The sequence below is a fragment of the Puma concolor genome, chromosome A1 (assembly GCF_028749965.1).
Source record: "Puma concolor isolate L17-30 chromosome A1, mPumCon1.1.hap2, whole genome shotgun sequence".
NCBI classification, from domain to species: domain Eukaryota; kingdom Metazoa; phylum Chordata; class Mammalia; order Carnivora; family Felidae; genus Puma; species Puma concolor.
In genome coordinates, this window is record NC_141667.1 from 117,009,310 (window position 1) to 117,029,168 (window position 19,859).

Here is a 19,859-nt window from a genome sequence, read left to right on the forward strand (position 1 = left end):
TTCTAAACACAGAAAGTCACATTTCCTGGCTCTCCAACTAATGATACCACAGTTTTGGAGCCACTTTCAGGATCTCTGAGGGGAGAAGAGAGTTACTGGCTAAGTTCACTTTTAAGACTTTACCAACAAAAACTGGACCACACAAAAAACTGTATGGCTTAAACACACAAAGATGTATACATACAAGTAAAGTCACTGAAGTATTATCAATCTAAATTTTCACCAATAGAAATGAAAATTAAAAAATCTTATTTCATCAACTCAAAAGAATGCCATTCACTTGTTAAAAAGAATGAAAAGCTATGCATATGACAAAATCTAATAACATGGGTAGTATAATTTTTGTGTAAAATATAAGTCATCAGGTGTCTGGGTGACTCAGTCAGTTAAATGACTCCTCATTTCGGCTCAGGTCGTGATCTCATGGTTTGTGAATTCGAGCCCCGCATCAGCCTCTGAACTGACAATGAGGAGCCTCCTTAGAATTCTCTCTCCCTTTTCTCTCCCTCCCCCACTAATGCTTCCTCCCTCTTCCTCTCTCTCTCTTTCTCTCGCACTGTTTCCCTCTCAAAATAAAGAAATAAAATTAAAGAAAAGTCCTGTATTATTTGTATGTATGTGAATGGGTATTCCTGATAAGTGAAGGGGAATATGGTCTTCCATTTTTTGCTTTATTTGGAATCGTTCTATTTGACTTTTACCACCACCAAATATCACTTAAATTTTTAAGAAAAGATTCTTTAAAATAAGCCTCAACAGTAATCAACAAAAGAACATCAACAAGGCCTTACCAGGACCCAGGTATAAATAGTAACCAATTTTTTATCTAAAATTCCTAAGTTATGTTCTTAAATGTGACTTTTTAAATGTTCTACTTAGTGCTGAGATTCTCATAAATCTGATTTTTAAAATTCTAACCTGAACATTAAACATAAAATAACTTATGAGTCATATGCAGGTTTATGACTACATTTTGAATTTGTTTCCCATTTTTAACACCTTATTTTTGGGTACAAACATCAACATAACCTTTAAAATTAAGTTAGACTCCCTGCAGTTTAAAATAGCATATCCTGAAAAACTCTTTTGTAAGTCTACCAGCAATTCTCCTGTCTTTTCTAATTGTTTTAATCTGTATATAGAAAGGAGTCCACTAAGAATCAATTCCATTTCTGATAATTAAATAGCACCTTCCGAAAAACCCCACACTGTATAGTGTTACCATTTCTTACTTGAATAATAGGAAGAAAAACCAATAAAATTTTACCTATAAACCTGAAAGAAGTATAACACTACATATAAAAATCAACTTCAGTATTTAAGTCATTCCACAGGACCTAGTTTAAAAACATATATATGTAAATATTTACTTTTAAACATTGTTTACATATTTTATACATTCATATGTATGCACATATATGTAAAGCTGCCTAGAAACAGTGTTCTAAATAATTCTCAAACTGTTGGGACACCTGGTTGGCTCAGTCAATCGAGCAAGCAGCTCAATCTCAGGGTCGTGAGTCCAAGCCCCATGTTGGGTGTGGAGCCTACTTAAAAATAATAATAATTTTCAAACTGTCCATATGACACAATTCTAAGGCATAATAAATAAAAATAAAATCATACCTTTATCAATCCTTCAGAAAAGAGAATTTCTATAGTTTCTTTCAAAATAGGAAGTAAGCCACCATGGTGAATACCAATTCCCCGCTTCAAAAGAGGAAGTACATGTTCGACCTATGTTTGGAACAATGTTTATTTTTCAATAATGTACAGAAAAGGAACATCAAAAATGTTAAACCGAAGTAAGAAAAATGTGTGATCAAGAAAGAAGGCTGTTCAAAGAAATGTTATATAACCTTTTCAGAATAAAAGCCAAAACTAAACCCATATTCCCAGATTATTGAACTCAAAACTCAACATAATTCTGTCCTAGCTTTCCTTAATGTGAATGATATATTTTAAATAAAATTCATATATGCACTGCTGCCTCTTTCAAATTTTCCAGCATCACTTCACCTTGTCCCCAAAAACTAAGTCATAAGGACATTTATATCTGCACAAAATAACCTTAAAAAAATAATAGCCAGCTCCTACTAAAAATAAATAAACACAAGGCATACTCAATATAAATATGTACTTCACCTAAAAACAATTGAATTACTGAAGAATTCATCCTCATTGGCACTTTAACAAATGGCATTACATGTCTACTATTAGAACTATGCTAAGGTAACAAAAATGTATCAAGACATAGCTCAGCCCTCAAATACTAGTAATTCAGGTTGGAAAAGAAATTACAAGAAAATCTTGTAAGTTAAATACTATTTTAAACAACCTACTGCAGTTTTACCATAAATCCCTTATATATCAGAGCTATCATTTATAAGCAGAGTATGACTGACCTCTGAACTTTCTTTTCACAAAACAAAATTTTCATATATTAGGTCATACTACAGGAGTTCTCAGGTTTGGATGCACATTAGAATCACCTGAAGAGCTTCTGAGATTCTAACAACCACAACACACACCAGACCAATGAAACCAGAACCTCTGAGAGGGGCACCTAGTCATAAGTAGATTTTAGAAATTCCAGGCATTTCTAATAGTCAAAAGAGAAGCCACTGGATTAAAAGCAGAGTAGACATTAAATTCCTTGCTAAACACATGATTTTCATTAGGTGTTTTGTTTGGTAGTCCTATAAATTAAGAAATTTAGTGACTTGGGGTACATGGGTGGCTCAGTCAGTTGTGTCCTACTCTTGATCTTCAAGCTTAGGTCATCATCTCCTGGTTCCTGAGTTTAAGGCTTGTGTCAGGCTCCTTGCTGACAATGCAGAGCCTGCCTGGGATTCTCTCTCTCTCTCTGCCCCTCCCCCTTGCACAGGCACTTGCTCTCTCCCTCCCTCCCTCTCTCTAAATAAAATAAAGAAATTTATTAACTAGCACTAATAATTCTGTAGTATTAGGAACTGAAGCAGTAATTTCCAGACCATGCTAGTTTTTAGTTCCCTTAGGCAGCAAATCTTTCCTTTTGTCATCTTTTCAGAAGTGTAAAATAAAAATCAAGGTATTATCTCTGGGTACAACGCAACATATTTAAAGCAGTGCATAAACAGTGCAATATATAGTAACAAAACCAAGAAATGCAAAGTGAAAGTACCCTACCACACTTAATACCCACACTTAGGGACACTAAATCATACCTGAGGGAGTTTTTTATCTTCATCAGACAAGCAGTCAATGGCATTACTGAATACTTCTTCAACCATCTTCTTTTCTTCATCTAAGAAAAAATTCAAAGGTACATAAATATCTAAATGAATCAGTGATACCAAACCTCACACACTGCAAAGAATAAAAATCTATAAAGAATAAAAGAGTATTTAAGGCAGTCAAAAGGGAAAGTGGATAAAAATTACCATTTAATAAAATTCATTGCCCTTCAAAATATATCTAACAGAATTTATCCATGAATAAAAGTACTATCTTATAAAAATAACAAAAACTACACTAAGTGCCGTATATCCAATATTTAAGACTAACAATTATAGATCGCAGGGATTATTATTATCCACTACTGAGGAAAGTGAGACTAACTCCAAATGATGGAAACTGCTATTAACTGTTAGAGGAGCAATTCCAAAGCATATGCTCTTAACCTTCATACTGCCTTCGCATATAGCATCTACTAAATAATAGGAAGCCAATATATATTTGCTCAATTAAATATATGACCCTGTGACATTAAGCAAATTCAGCATTAGCAGTTAAAAGAAAACATTTCTAAGCAGAGCAATTTCTCCATTAAAAAATAAAATATTACTAACTTTAGGAGTTTATGTGGGTTATCTGTTATTATCACTTTGCTTATGGATAAGTAAAAAAATAGCCCTAAAATGCATGGGTTTAGTTCTGTGCCTTGGTAATGAAAGCAATACAAATGACATTTGATTTTGGATGACTGAGGATATTATTCACTCCTCACAATACAAGATTACATATGTAAAAGGATGAAATGAATAATAAATGGGCTGGTATTCAGTATGCTGAATTTTTGGATAGGCTGTGCTACTACCTAGCTGTGTGACTTTGAGTTACATTTAAAGATAATATGTGGGAATAATTTATTAATTAAATATAAGTAACTACTTTATTCAAAAGATTATACCACGGTTAAATAAAGGTCAAGCCTTCCTGGTTTGGATTTCCAGAAGAATGAAGCACAATACTTTGTTTTCTTTTTTAACGTTTATTCATTTTTGAGAGACAGAGAGAAGACAGAGTGTGAGCGGGGAGGGGCAGAGAAAGAGACAGAACAGAATCCGAAGCAGGCTCCAGGCTCTGAGCTGTCAGCACAGAGCCCAACGTGGGGCTCGAACCCATGAACTGTGAGATCATGACATGAGCCGAAGCTGGACACTTAACCAAATGAGCCAACCAGGCGCCCCGAAACCACAGCACTTTCTATATAGAAAGTGATCTGGCCAAGAAACCTAACCTTACGTAGTCACACAGAAAATCCCCAAAGCAAAGGAGCTTATAGCAATGAAGTATAAGGGAATTTAATTCTAGTATTTTTCAGTAAGGGTCTTTGGATTTTACACAGAGCAATGTACTTTAAACCTCCCAGTAAAAGAAAACAAAAGAAAGGAAAGGAAGGAAAGAATAAAACAAGGTCTTTTTAAAGATTTTACAAAGGTAATGAGTACTTGTTACTGTGACTGTAGGGGGAACTGCATATCCTAGCAATACACAATAGATTAATCACAACATATTGATCTTCTTACTAGAAACAGATATACACTCATTTACACGTAACATTAAAACTATGCTGAAATTACATAGTACCTGTGTTAAAATCTAATTTGGTCATTTGAAGTGCATAGGCTTCACAATCCTTCTTACTAAAGCTGAAAATAATTACAGGTTGAAAATTTCTTTCCATAATCATCTTCACAATCTTGAACACATTTGATGGTCCTGCAAAAAGAGTATATAAACATATGTAAAAATTACCTCCAAATGGATTATAGACCTAAACATAAAATACAGAACTATAAAATTCTTAAAAACTATATAGAAGTAAATCTCCAAGATATGATATTAGGCAAAGCATTCTTAGGTATGATATATAACAAAAGAAAAAAAACATAAACTGGATTTCATCAAAATTAAAAACAATGCTTTGAAGGCGGGAGGGGAAGGGCAGAGAGGAAGAGAGCGAGGAGAGAGAGGAGAGAGAGGAGAGAGAGGAGAGAGAGAGAGAGAGAGAGAGAGAATGAATCCCAAGCAGGCTCCACAAGGTCAGTGTGGAGCCCGATGTGGGGCTCAAACTCACAAACCATGAGATTATGACCTAAGTGGAAATCAAAAGTCAGACGCTTAACCAACTGAGCCACCCAGGGGACCCAAAAGACACCAACAAAAAGTGAAAAGACCACATTACCACAGAATGGGAAAATATAGATAAGGGTCTACTATCCAGAGTATACAAAGAATCCTTATAGCTCAACAACAAGACAATTTCATTTTTAAATTGGCAAAAGATTTTGAATATTTCTCCAAATAAGATATACAAATAGCCAATAGGCACATGAGGACATAAATGAACACCACATTAGCCATGAGACAAATGTAAATCAAAACCACCCTCAGATACCACTTTATTCCATTAGGATGACTATATTCACATAGATTACAGTAAATACTGGCAGGGATGTGGAGGAAATAGAAACTTCAGACCCTTCTGATGGGCATGTAAAATGGAGCTGCCACTTTGGAAAATAATCTAGCAGTTATTCAAAAATTTAAACATATGAAATACCATATGACTCAACAATTCCACTGCTAGGTATATGCTCAATGAGAAAAGAAAACGTATGCTTACATAAAAACTTACAGAACACAAATATTTACAGCACTATTCACAATAAGCAATAAAGAGAAATAACCCAAATGTTCAACAACTGATAACAAATAAATAAAATGTGGCATATTCATATAATGAAATGTCGTTTAACTGTAAAAGGAATGAAGTACTGACATATGCTACAGAATGAAATGAACCTTGAAAACAAGCTAAGTGAAAGAAGAAGCTGCAAAAAAACACACAAATTGTGATTCTAGTTATATGAAATGTTCAAAAAGGAAAAAAGAAATAGAAGGTAGATTAGGGACTGTCTAAGGCCGAGGGGTGCGGGAAGAGGTGAGGAAAAATGAGGAATACTTGCTAATGGATACAGGGTTTCCTTCTGAGTTAATGAAAATGTTCTGGAATTAGATAGTAGTTGCACAAGTTTGTGAATATACTAAAATACACTGACTTGTACACTTAAAAAAGGTGATTTTTATGGTATATGAATTATATCTCAATAAAAAACTATCTTAATGATTGCATAATTCTGTTAATATACCAGTAACCATTAAATTGTACATTTTAATGGATGAAATGTATTGTATGTGAATTATATCTCAATTAATGTCACATAGGAAAAAGAGATGAACCTTTATCCAATTTTATCATTTACTATCTAGATCTTTATACAGCTTCCTGAGGGAAAAAAGTTAACAAAATTTCAAATTACCTTTTGTTCCTCCTTTTCGCCCCTTCTGATCTCCTTTTGCCAAATCACCAGCATCTCGAAGTACTTGCATTGCAGTATTAAAATTATCTTCTCTGAAGTCACCCTGGAATCAAATATTTTTCTACATTACTTCAGTAAGATTTAACCAAAATCCAAACATTTTTCATACCTCCAAACAAACCTTCCTCAAAATAAAAATAATTTAATACGATAATGATAACAAAGGTCACTAAAAGAGTTAAAACATGTTGTACAGGGACAGTGGGTGGCTCACTCAGTTAAGCATCTGACCCTTGATTTCAGCTCAGGTCATGGTCTCACTGCCATGAGATGAGCCCCCTGTGGGCAATGACCCTGGAGCCTGCTTGGGATCCACTTTCTCCCTCTCTGCCCCTCTCCTGCTCACAGGCGTGCTTTCTCAAAAATAAACAAACATTAAAAAAATTGTAAAACAAAAAATACAAAATAAAGTTGTGTGTGAGGTACAATAAAAGGTGATAAAGAGGTATTAAAAGGGGGTAAAGCAAAACATAACATATCTGAAACACATCCTAAGTCCCTATTCTCCAGGCATTTTAAAACACTGGGAAAGAAGAAAAATCTTAATTCATGCACAAGAGAAACAGAGAACCAAACACAAGTCTTAAATATAATTTTTGAAATACAAGTACACACAAACCCAACAATTCTGGACTATAAAACTACTTAAGAAAGAAAAAATGAACTTCTACCCTGACACTACAGATTAAGAATCACCATTACTCCCTCACATTTTCATCAACCACAAGGTGCAGGCCATCTCCCCCTGCTGGAAAAATGTAGTGCTGCAATGGTGTCGGCCGATAATCTGTGTAAATTACATGACAAGGCTGTAAAAACAATGAAAAACAATTAGGCATATAATATTTAATTTCTTCAAAATTATACTGTGTATTTGATCTAAGTAAAAGACCTTGGGGAAATACACTTTTGAATTCAACATCCCAAAAAGAGAAAAACTAAAAATTTTTAAAACAAGGCAAGAGAAAAATGTGGAAAAATCAGCTCTCAAATGACATTACCATCTATTCAATTTTATCAATACCCTAATTAGGGCCAGATATATGATTTGAGTTTCAATAAAGACCTTGGATTCATACCCTAGACTTGTGATACTAAAATTAAAGAAGACCCCTGTTACTACACTGCAGTGGTATGGTAAAACAGAATGCTCCCTGAGGTAAATGGGACTTTTCTGACCCAAAGTGAGTTTTCAAAGCTTTACTAAATCAGCGGGTTGAAGATCCACTAGGTTTCTATTGTACAGAAGCAACACAGGTGTTAGAAAAACACAATTAGAGACCTTATGAACAGATAATACTTTGTAAGAATATTGGTACAAAGGAAAAATGAGGGCAGGAAAACAAAACCAAGAATAAATTTAGTACACATAAACAAATGTTTGCCATAAGGCCCTATACTGCTGCAAAAGTTGGACCACAAAAGCAAAAGGAAAACATGTGACTGTGTTCACAGAAAAATCATATCACATGCTCAGGAAATGCCCAGCTTTTTCCTGGTACTGAGGTCTTAGAGGAAATTCTCTTCTCAGAGGGCTCACTCTATGAATAAATGCATTAGTTTCCAAACCTGGCAGACCACCAGGATCAACTTGGGAGCTTTTAAAAGTCAGAGCTCCCAAGACCCTACTCCGGGAGATGCTGATATATTGGGTTTAAGATGCCACTCAGAAATACAAACTTAAGGGGCACCTGGGTGGCCCAGCTGGTTAAGCTTCCAACTCTTGGTTTCGGCTCAGGTCATGGTATCACGGTTTTGTGAGTTTGAGCCCTGCGCTGGGCTCCGTGCTGACAGCGCAGAGCCTGCTTGGGATTCTCTCTCCCCACCTTCCCATCTCTCTCTGCCCCTCCCCCACTCATGCTCTGTCTCTCTCAAAATAAATAAATAAACTTAAAAAAAAATACACACTTGTAAAAAGCTAGTCAGTTGATTCTGATGAGCTTGCTTGACTTGAGAAGTAACTTCACATTAAAAGCTTTTCCTAATTCTAGGGCGGTATCAAGAACAAAGTATATAAGATAGCAATCACAACTTAACGTTTTAAGTATTGAAGACTTCAAAAAACAAAGAAAATACCTGTTTATGCAAATGGCAAATCCATTCAGCAAACTGTCGGGCATTTGGAATAGTAGCCGAAAGAAAGACATAGTGGACATTGTCAGGAAGCAAAATAATAGTTTCTTCCCATACAACACCACGCTCTGAAAAAAAAAAAACAAATATACCTTGGAATTCAGAGTCACTTTATTGGTAAGTAATCTAAAATTATCTTATCCCAAGCTCATTAATTAGAAATGCAGGCCACTTTACACAAATATTTTTAGCTACAAATCCCTACTGAAAACTACTATGGTTCTTACCGTGAATTTACCCAGTAGAAAAGTGGGAGACTAAATCACTAAAAGCACAATGTACTCTACAATTACAGCCTCTGGAGTAGCTCCAGACTGAACCTTCTCACACAGCATAAGAGTCCCATGACAATGGAAACAGTATTTCCATTTCATTTTGAGAAAACAAAGTTAATAACTTTTAGAAAAGTTATACAGCAACAAATTTCAAAGACACACTGTTACTTTACTCTAAGGCAACTTTCATCCAAATTACCCTCATGATCTCTAGATATGAAAGATTTAATGAGCAGTAAAATCATGTCAGTTTTTATTTAAATGGAAAAAAAAATCAGCGTGAGAATTTTCCTCTAAAATAAATGTATCAATACAGGATTCAGAATTCTATTAAAAAAAATTTTTTTTAATGTTTATTATTTTTCAGAGACAGACAGAGTAAGCAGGGGAGGGGCAGAAAGAGAGGGAGACACAGAATTGGAAGCAGACTCTAGGCTCTGAGTTGTAAGCACAGAGCCCAACGCAGGGCTCAAACTCACGGACTATGAGAACATGACCTGAGCTGAAGTCAGCCACTCAACTGACTGAGCCACCCAGGCACCCCCAGGATTCAGAATTTTAAAACCAAAACAGACCTATTCAAAACTTACTTTCATGAATTTGTTACTTGCACTACAAATACAGGTTAACTCAGAGTTTTAGTTTAAATAAAAACTGAATTTTACTTTAATTGTGTACATACTAAATATTTAACTTTTAAAAGTAACCATTAGCCCTCCCAGCTCCACTCAAAAGTCCAAGTATACCTACGAGTCCTTACAATAGTGTAATAGTTCAAGTAAAGGGATAATTATAATTTTTTCTCATTTTTATTTCATAATCCTTAGTATTTTTTTTTACCATAACCATGCATTTCTTAGTTTTTAAAAACTAAAATAGTAACGAAAAATCAAGAAAGTTAACTCTGTAGGCTAAAAGTTTTAAAAATTCCTTAACAGTTATTTTGGAGCATTCTCTATTAAAAACAAACTAGTTTTAATTCCAATTGTTTTGTATGAATTTGCACTTTTTCTTACCTGATTACTATTTAAGAAACTAAAGTTAAATAAGATCCTATCTGAAGTATTATATCATGTTTCTCACAGTGTAGTGAAAAATCTATTAGAACTCTAGCCACATGAAAATTCAAAGCAAAATTTAACTAGTTCTTCAAAATTCCTAATGCCCTTCTTAAGGAAAATACATGGCACACATCTCAACTACATGGCAGAATATACCTGAATCTCTCATGTAATGAATTTCATCAAATATGACCCAAGCAACTTCTCGCATAACTTCAGAACCTCTGTACAGCATACTTCTCAAAATCTAAAAAAATATAAATGATTTCACAAAATTGTGACACAAGTTCTTTCTAACAAGAAATTTTAGAAATGCTTTTTTAATAGAAGTATTAAAATAATTTTAGGAGATTACATCTTAAATACATTTCATAAATCAAATAATATTCCTTCTCTCATAAAACCAAAATAAATGGCTTTTCAATAGTTAGTAATCAGGTACAATCCATGGAGAGAATTATCACTCCTATTTCCATATATCTCAAGTATGAAGCCACTTCATTGTACATACAACACTCATCACAAGATCCACACTATGTAGCATATGAGAGTAACTTAAAATTATCTTCTATCCAACTCATGGTAACTTATGCTGTTTACTGATTTTTTCTACTTCATCTCACAACATGGATGCTCTCTGGCAACCAGTATCCTGATTTTTGAGTTAAAGAAAATCTTCCACACATGGGAAAAAGTTTTGAGAATGGAAACTTACTTTGGGAACCAAAATGAAAAGTGAGCAATGTTTTTGGTTGACTCTGCAGACCAGAAGCTAATTTACACTCTGTTGTACCATGTCCTTATAAAATGCAGGGATATAAATCAAGTATGTATGAAAGTACTTGGTATAGCAAAGATAACTGATTGTATTCAAAACATAAGATATAAACACATAGGTTTTAAGTAAAACTTAACTGCTATTATGGGAGGAAACTAAACTGGACATTTTAAAAGAACTTATTTATGTATTTGTATCAACACTAAGATACAAAAATAAAAAGTGGAAGGAAAAGCCACTACTTATATGAAACTATGTATACAAAACTCTATATTCTTTTTTTTAACGTTTATTTTTTGAGAGCGCACACACAGGTAAGAGCGGGGGAGGGGCAGAGAGAGACTCCTAAGCAGATCCTCACTGTCAGCACAGAACCCCATGAGGGGTTGGACCTCACAAACAATGAGATCATAACCTGAACCGAAATCAAGAGTCTTGAGGCTTAACCGAATGAGCCACCCAGGTGCCCCTCACCAAATATTTTTAAAGACTTATTGTCAGTGACATGAAAACAAATTGACGGGGCTACCCGGGGAGCTCAGTCAGTTCAGTGTCTGCCTCTTGATTCCAGTGCAGGTCATGATCTCACGTTTGTGAGATCAAGCCACACTACTGGCTCTGTGCTGAGTGTGGAGCCGGCTTGATTTTCTCCCTCCCTCTCTCTCCGCCCCTCCCCTGCTTGCGAGTGCACTCTCTCTCAAAAAATAACGTTTTTAAATTAAAAATAAAAATATTTGGTGAAAAAAATCTATATCATATGACAAATAATAGAAATATTAAAATTTACAACCAAATTTATGTAATTACTAAAAATAGACCTTTAAGATGAACTTTTTTCCCTGTCAAGTAAATCTCAGAAAATAAAGCATTACATTTTGTTTATATAGAGCAAGTAAAACGCATTAGGTGTTCTCAGTGAATAAATACATTAATTAAATTTAAAAGGAAAGACTGGATGAGGCACCATATAAATTACCTCTGTGGTCATAACAAGACAAGATGCTGTAGGATTAATAGTAACATCTCCAGTCATCAAACCAACATCTTGAAACTCTTCATACATTTCTCGGTATTTCTGGTTACTCAGAGCCTTAATTGGGCTGGTGAATATTACACGCTGTTTTTCCCTTAAGGCCAATGCAATGGCATACCTAGAAATGGGAAAGCAAATAAGAATCAAGTATTTACAAAACCTTTTCTTTAAAGTATGTAATTTAAAAATTCTGTTAATATATAAATTGTCACAACTTCCCCTAATTACTTATTTTCAATGGACTTGGCAGAACATGAGTATCTTGTTCTAACCACTACTAACAAACTATTAAAATAATAATTATTATAATAAATCTGAAATGTAGTGGTCTAACCAAACAAGAATATTTAATTTTAACTCTGGTCTCTTGGAGTTAATGCAACTTAATTATTAATACCAAAAGATTACTAATGGTTACCCTATTTCTTCCAAGTAAAACACTTTTGGTTCTATAAATGAGCCTCCAAAAGTTGAGAGCCTCTGCCTGTCTGTTTAAAATTTTTTTTTTTTTTCAACGTTTATTTATTTTTGGGACAGAGAGAGACAGAGCATGAACGGGGGAGGGGCAGAGAGAGAGGGAGACACAGAATCGGAAACAGGCTCCAGGCTCTGAGCCATCAGCCCAGAGCCCGACGCGGGGCTCGAACTCACGGACCGCGAAATCGTGACCTGGCTGAAGTCGGACGCTTAACCGACTGCGCCACCCAGGCGCCCCTCTGCCTGTCTGTTTATACACATATAGAGCATGAACAATTACTGAACATTGGAAAATGAGCTTTGCTCTTTAGAGTTTCAAAAATAAGTTCATCCATATGTATTCATTCCCACATGTAATAGATATCAAATCAGTCCTTGCCTGGAATTATGATAGGTCTAATTATGGAAAAGTTCCTCCATAGCTATTAACAAAATGCAATAAAGTAGTTTTGGTTTTCCAAAGAAAATTTAATTAAGTATTTAAATATAGACCATGATGACTAAAGTTAGCATTGTGGTAGAGTCTTCTTGTTTAAAACACAGTCTAGGGGCGCCTGGGTGGCGCAGTCGGTTAAGCGTCCGACTTCAGCCAGGTCACGATCTCACGGTCCGTGAGTTTGAGCCCCGCGTCAGGCTCTGGGCTGATGGCTCAGAGCCTGGAGCCTGTTTCCGATTCTGTGTCTCCCTCTCTCTCTGCCCCTCCCCCGTTCATGCTCTGTCTCTCTCTGTCCCAAAAATAAATAAAAACGTTGAAAAAAAAAATTAAAAAAAAAAAAAAAAAAAAAAAAAACACAGTCTGGGGGCGCCTGGGTGGCTCAGTCGATTGAGCGTCTGACTTCGGCTCAGGTCATGATCTCACCGTCTGTGGGTTCGACCCCGCGTCGGGCTCTGTGCTGAGGCTCAGAGCCTGTGCTCAGAGCCTGGAGCCTGCTTCGGATTCTATGTCTCCCTCTCTCTCTGACCCTCCCCCGTTCATGCTCTGTCTCTCTCTGTCTCAAAAATAAATAAACATAAAAAAATAAAAAAAACAAAAACAAAAACAAAAAAAAACACAGTCTGGCCCACAAAAGGCTTATAACCTATTTGAGGAAATAATAATATCACAACCATATAACCATATTTCTCAAATAGTTAAATAAACAAAAAATTAAAAGCTATCCAAACATGATCAAACACAAACTTTGAGAAAGATATGAAAGAAAAAAGGATATAGAGATGCTACAATATATTATCTAAAATGTCCACTTTCGAACAAAACATTAGAAGATAAAAGAAACAGGGAAGTATGATCCATCCTTAGGGAAAAAAGCAGTCATGAGAAACTAATTCTCAGTGGGCCCAGATATTGGACTTAGCAGACACAGACTTCAAAGCAGCTATCAGAAACCAGTCCAAAAAATGAAAGGAAGCCATATTCTAAGAATTAAAGGAAATAGAGGGTAATTATTCAATAAACAGGCCATCTGAACAGAGAGATATTGTGTTTATACTTATACATAAATGAAAACCCTACAGGTGAAAAGTATAATAACTGAAATGAAGAATTCACTAGATGGGTTCAAGAGCAGATTTGCGATGACAGAACAAAGTATCAGTAAATATGAAGATAGATCAACAAAAATTATCAAATCTAAAGAAAGGAAAAGAAACAACCTCAGTGTCCCAGTGGAAGATTCAAAGTGAGGAAGAAGAAAAAACTATGTGAAAAAATAACAGTGAGAAACTTCCTAAATTTGTTTTAAACAGAAAAATATTAATCTACAGATGTGACATATACAATAAACCCAAGCAGGAAAAATGAAAAAGAATCACACCTAGAAACATTATCAAACTGAATGACAAAGACAAAGCAGTAAGAAAAAAAAAATGGAAAAAATTAAAAGACCCAAATCAAACTTGTAGAGATGAAAAATCCATTGTCTGATTTGAAATACACTGGATAGAATTAAAATCAGATTAGACATGGCGGAAAAAAAGATGAATAAACTTGAAGACCTAACAAGAAAAGCTGTCCAAAGTGAAAAACACAAAATAAACTCCAAAAAACAAAATAATAATAAACAGAGTGTAAGTGGGCTGTGAGACAACTTAAAGTGGCATGATACAAGTTTAAGTGAAGATCCCAAGGAAAAAGGAGGATGGGGAATGTTTGAAATAAAAAATTGCTGAAATTATCCCAAATTTGATGAAAACTATAATAAACCTACAGATCTGAGAAGCCCAACAAACTCAAGCACAAGAAACATGAGAAGAACTATGTAAAGTCACATCATAATCAAACTGCTCCAAGACAGTGATGAAAATTAACAACAGCCAAACATTCCATCAAAACAATATGCAGGAGGAGGAAAATATGGACCTATAACGCAGGGAAAAGTCAATCAAAACAGATTAGAAGTAACACAAATGAAAAAAGCAGTAACAAAGACATTTAAACAGTTTGTAAACAGTATTCCACATGTTCAAGAAGCTAAAAAAAAGTTAAGTAGTAAGAAGACAAATGGGAAATAAAACAAAAAACAAAAAAAACCACCACACATAAAAATAAACTTCCAACAAGGAAAATCTGAGCTAATAACAAATAACAACATCCGAGATAAAAATACATGGAATGGGATTAATGACATATTAGACAATGCAGAAGCAAAGATTAATGAATTGGAAGATACAGCATTAGAAGAGGCCCAAAATGAACACAGTATCAATGAATCATGAGGCAACTTTAAGTAGCCCAACGTAATAGTAATCAGAGACCTTAAAGAAGAGAAGCCAGAGGCAACATGGAAAAACAAACCCAAAGTCCAAGAAACATGAAAAAAACTACATCAAGCCTCCTTATAAATTGGTTAAGGGGTGACTGGGTGGGTCAGTGGGCTGAGTGCCCAATTTTGATTTCTGCTTAGGTCATGATCCCAGGGTCATGGGATGGAGCATGGCTCCGCACTGAGCATGGAGCCTGCTTATGATTCTCTCTCGCCATCTGCCCCTCTCCCCAGAGCTCATGCTCTCCTCTCTCTCTCTCTAAAAATAAATAAACTGCTTAAAACCCTGATAAAGAGGGGCGCCTGGGTGGCGCAGTCGGTTAAGCGTCCGACTTCAGCCAGGTCAAGATCTCGCGGTCCGTGAGTTCGAGCCCCGCGTCGGGCTCTGGGCTGATGGCTCAGAGCCTGGAGCCTGTTTCCGATTCTGTGTCTCCCTCTCTCTCTGCCCCTCCCCCGTTCATGCTCTGTCTCTCTCTGTCCCAAAAATAAATAAACGTTGAAAAAAAAAAAAAATTTAAAAAAAAAATAAATAAAAAAAAAAAAAAAAAAAAAAACCCTGATAAAGATAAAATCTTAATTAAAAGTAGCCAAGAAAAAAACGATACATTATCTGCAGAGGAACAAGGTAAGGATGACAGGGATTTCCTGTCATAAACTATGCAAGTCAAAAAGTACTCTTAGAGGAATTAGAATTCTTTATTGACTGCAAGTATCTGTCAAAAATGAAGGCAAAGTAAAAGATGTTTTAGATATACAAAAGGTGGAAGAGTGGCACCTGGTTGGCTCAGTTGGAGGACCATGAAACTCTAGTATCTTGCAGTTGGGGGTTTGAGCCCCACGTTGGATGGAGAGATTACTTAAAAATAAAATCTTTACCAAAAGAAAGAAAAAATTAAAAGAATTTTTCATCAAGAGATTTGTGCTACCATTAAATGTAAAAGTGTTTCTTTAAGAAGAAAAATGATGCTGTTCAGACAGCATCAGTTTAGCAGACTAATCTGTAAAAAAAACAGATAACATTACCCTGATACCAAAACCAAAAAAAGATACTACAATAAAACTACAGACCAACATCCTTCATGAACAGAAGCAAAAATTCTTACCACAATTTAAGCAAATCTAATCCAATAATGATCTACCAACATGAATTTTGGGGGGATTCCTAGACCCAATTCAAACATGGGAGAGGGTCCCCCACTCACACCACCAACCAATTCTCAGGCATTGGCAGGGTGTCTGAGAATTCAACTAAATTCTGACACTCCCCAGAGATAGCAACAGATTCTACATATTAAGGGCTCAGTTAACACTGTCCTCCAGCCCCCACTTCAGATGCCAGTAGCAAGCTCCAGGCCAGATACCTGTGCTTTTGACCAAGTGATTTCAGATAGAGGGTTCCAACAACTTCCTCCTTGGTACAGATTAATTTGCTGGAGCAGTTCACAGAGCTCAGTAAATATACTAATTATATTTGCCATTATATTAAAGGATACACAACAACCAGATGAAGAAATACACAGGGCAAGGTATGGGGAAAGGATGAAGATCTCCCAGTGCCCTTCCTATCCAGGTGTGCACTACTCTGGAACATCTGTTCCCAGAACATCTGCACATGTTCACCAACCTGGAACCTCACTGACCTGAGTCCTTTTGGGTTTATGGAAGCTTCACATCACAGTCACGACTAAATCATTGGTCAGTGGCTGATTCAACCCTCAGCCCTCTTCCCTCTACTCTACAGGGATCACATAGTTGGTTCTCCTGGCAACCAGTCCATCCAAAGTCAACTCATTAAAACGTAACAAAAGACCTTTATTGCTCTTATCACATGAAATTCCAAGGGTTTTAGAAGTCTTGACCCAGGAACCATGGATGAAGACTAAATACATACAAGAAACATGTATTTGGTCATCAAAATGACTAAATATGTATCTTATAAATCACAATACTGCTATTTATTACAAGCGTATGTATCGTAACCTTGTGGTTTATCTCAGACTGGTTTATTATTTGAAAATTAATGTATTCATTATATTAACAGAAAAAAAATTGGACAAAATACAATAGCAAAATATTCTATAGGCATATAAACACACACAAGCAAACTCAGAAGTGAACTTCCTTAAAATGATAAAAAGCATCTGAGAAAAACCTATAGATAACAACATGCTGATGAAGACTTAATACCAGGAAAAAGGCAAGGATGTCCTCTCTCATCTCTTCCATTCAACATTGTACTAGGCTGTGCTAGTCAGTTCAATAAGGCAAGACAGTAAAAGTATTTAAAATAGAAAGAAGTAAAACTGTCTTTACTTGCAAAAATCAAAAAAATTTATACAGTAAAAAGAATTTTTTTCTTAGTTTTTATTTATTTTTGAGGGAGAGAGCGCGCAAGCGAGCGAGCATGCTAGCAGGGGAGGGGCAGAGAGAGGGGGAGAGAGGATCTGAAGTGGCTCTGTGGGAGCCACTCCACAGCAGGGAGCCCAACGCGGGGTACAAACTCATGAACCCAGAGATCATGACCTGAGCTGAAGTGAGACGCTTAATCATCATCTGAGCCACCCAGGAGCCCCAAAATTTAAACTTGTAAAGGGTGAGATTAAAAAATAAAGTTATTTCAAAAATTCTTTTAAAAAGTACACAGTAAAACAAGAATGGAACAGAGGAACACAAAACAGCCAAAAAACAATAAAATGGGAATAAGTACATATCTATCATTACTTTAAATGTAGATAGACTAAATTCCCCAATAAAAAGAATAGCTGAATGGAATAAAAACCACAAAACTCAGCTATATGCTGCCTAAAGAGACTCGCTTCAGATATAAGGACACACACAGACTGAAAGTAAAGGAACGGGAAAAGGATATTCCATGCAAATGGAAACCAAAATTAAGCAGGGAAGACCACACTCAGATCAGACAAAATAGACTTTAAAACGAAGACTATAATAAGAAATAAAAAAAGATTATATAATAATAAAGGAGTCAATCCAACAAGAGAATATAACATCAGAAACCAGCATAGGAACAAATATTAACAGGCCTAAAATTTCCTTTAAATAGAAAGCTACTCACTCAGCGCATACAGTTTTTCCTGCTGATGTATGTGCAGATACTAAAACAGACTGATTATTATCAACACACTGAATGGCTTCTCTTTGAAAAGCATCAAGAATGAACGGGTATTCCTATAAAAGAAAAAAGTAGTATTGGCATGAAAATATCTAGCCATATCAGAACACACTTAAAATCAAGAGATGCTAGCCCCCACAGAAGCATTCTGGGAACACTTCTTTATGATTCTATTTAAAAATTATGCCACCCACCAGAGAAAATTAGGAAGACTAAAAAAACACCTTTAAACAGCACAGAAGCTAATTCTGCTATCTTTCAATTTACTATGCTAACATACACGTTATATTAGTTATAACAGAGTAACACTGCCATTTGTCAACATGTTTTGTGGTAGGCACTGTGCAACACATTTTCCATACATTATTAACCTTCACAGCAACCCCTAAAATAGGTATTCTTTCCATTCAGATGGGAACTCAGCTCGAGTTCACTTAAGTTACCTCAGCAGAGGCAGAATAATACATCTACTAGACTTAAAGAAATGCTCCATTTTTCATTTAGAGAAAAATGACTCTGAAAATCTGAATTATCATTTAAGGTCTACCAGTACTTCAAAATCCATTTAACATAAGCATTAGAGTTTAAGTTTCATTAAAAGCTTGTTAAACTTCTCCAACTATATGTATGACATTGCACACATGCTTTTTTTCTAAAGAAAGATTGATATATTTTTCATTAAATTCTTTAAGAATGTGGAGAATCATTACTTTCATTTTTAAAAATCTCATTACATCATGCATGATTTTCTTCATGGTAGTTTACTGATTTGGTTCTCATTATATTTGACTTCAGGTAGCTTCTTCTTGGTATACACACACTGGGAAGTATAAAAATCTCATTTGAAAGAATTTATCTTTAAGATTTTTAGAAAAGAGACACAAAACTGTACAAACTGTATTGCCCAAAGTACAGACCTTTGCAGCTTTTCCAACGCGAGGTTTAAGTGGTAAATAATCTTCATCTGCAGGAAGTGCAACCTAATGTTAAAACAAAAATCACCAACTTACTATTCGAGAACTGATGAACATTCAACATTCCATAATTAATGCTGGCTTGAAAACTACAAGTGATAGGGTCTGCTACAGTCTTAGACACTATAAAATTAAATAACTGCTTTTAACAACAAGACAAATGCTAAAGCTACAATAATCAAAAAACCTCTACTTATGTTTATCTAACAGTAAGGGGATTAAAACCCTTTAAGTCCATTTCCCTAAAGAAATTGTGTTTATTAAGGTCTAGGACCTATCTTAGCTATCTTTGTATTTTCCACATGTAATGTACTGCCTAATATTAAGGAATGCTCAAAAAAGCTAAGTGGACATAAAAACAGACGCTGCCACATGAAAGAAAACCATGTAGAATAAAATACTACTCCATATTTCCTAAAGCAGAAACTTTCTTTTCCTCCAGTAAAGGTTAAGATCTGGAGAGCAGGGGCAACTGGGTGGCTCAGTCAGCTGAGTGCCCAACCCAGCTCAGATCACGATCCCAGGGTGGTGGGATCGATACACCTCTGTCAGGCTCATGCTGTGCATAGACCTGCTTGGGATTCTC

The 19,859-nt window shown here is 35.5% G+C and overlaps 1 protein-coding gene across 1 annotated transcript in view; it reads right to left on the reverse strand.

Moving 5' to 3' along the window:
• MTREX (Mtr4 exosome RNA helicase) overlaps window positions 1-19,859 on the reverse strand; it is a 108,108-nt gene that overhangs the window by 74,020 nt on the left and 14,229 nt on the right. Inside the window, exons 4-13 of the mRNA XM_025925061.2 lie at window positions 19,217-19,279; window positions 18,243-18,355; window positions 11,871-12,045; window positions 10,273-10,363; window positions 8,724-8,848; window positions 7,358-7,456; window positions 6,588-6,690; window positions 4,852-4,983; window positions 3,207-3,286; window positions 1,627-1,737 (exon numbers count right to left, since the gene is read on the reverse strand). Of these exons, the coding sequence (XP_025780846.1) occupies window positions 1,627-1,737; window positions 3,207-3,286; window positions 4,852-4,983; window positions 6,588-6,690; window positions 7,358-7,456; window positions 8,724-8,848; window positions 10,273-10,363; window positions 11,871-12,045; window positions 18,243-18,355; window positions 19,217-19,279 (1,092 nt within the window). The remainder of the gene's footprint in view (window positions 1-1,626; window positions 1,738-3,206; window positions 3,287-4,851; window positions 4,984-6,587; window positions 6,691-7,357; window positions 7,457-8,723; window positions 8,849-10,272; window positions 10,364-11,870; window positions 12,046-18,242; window positions 18,356-19,216; window positions 19,280-19,859) is intronic.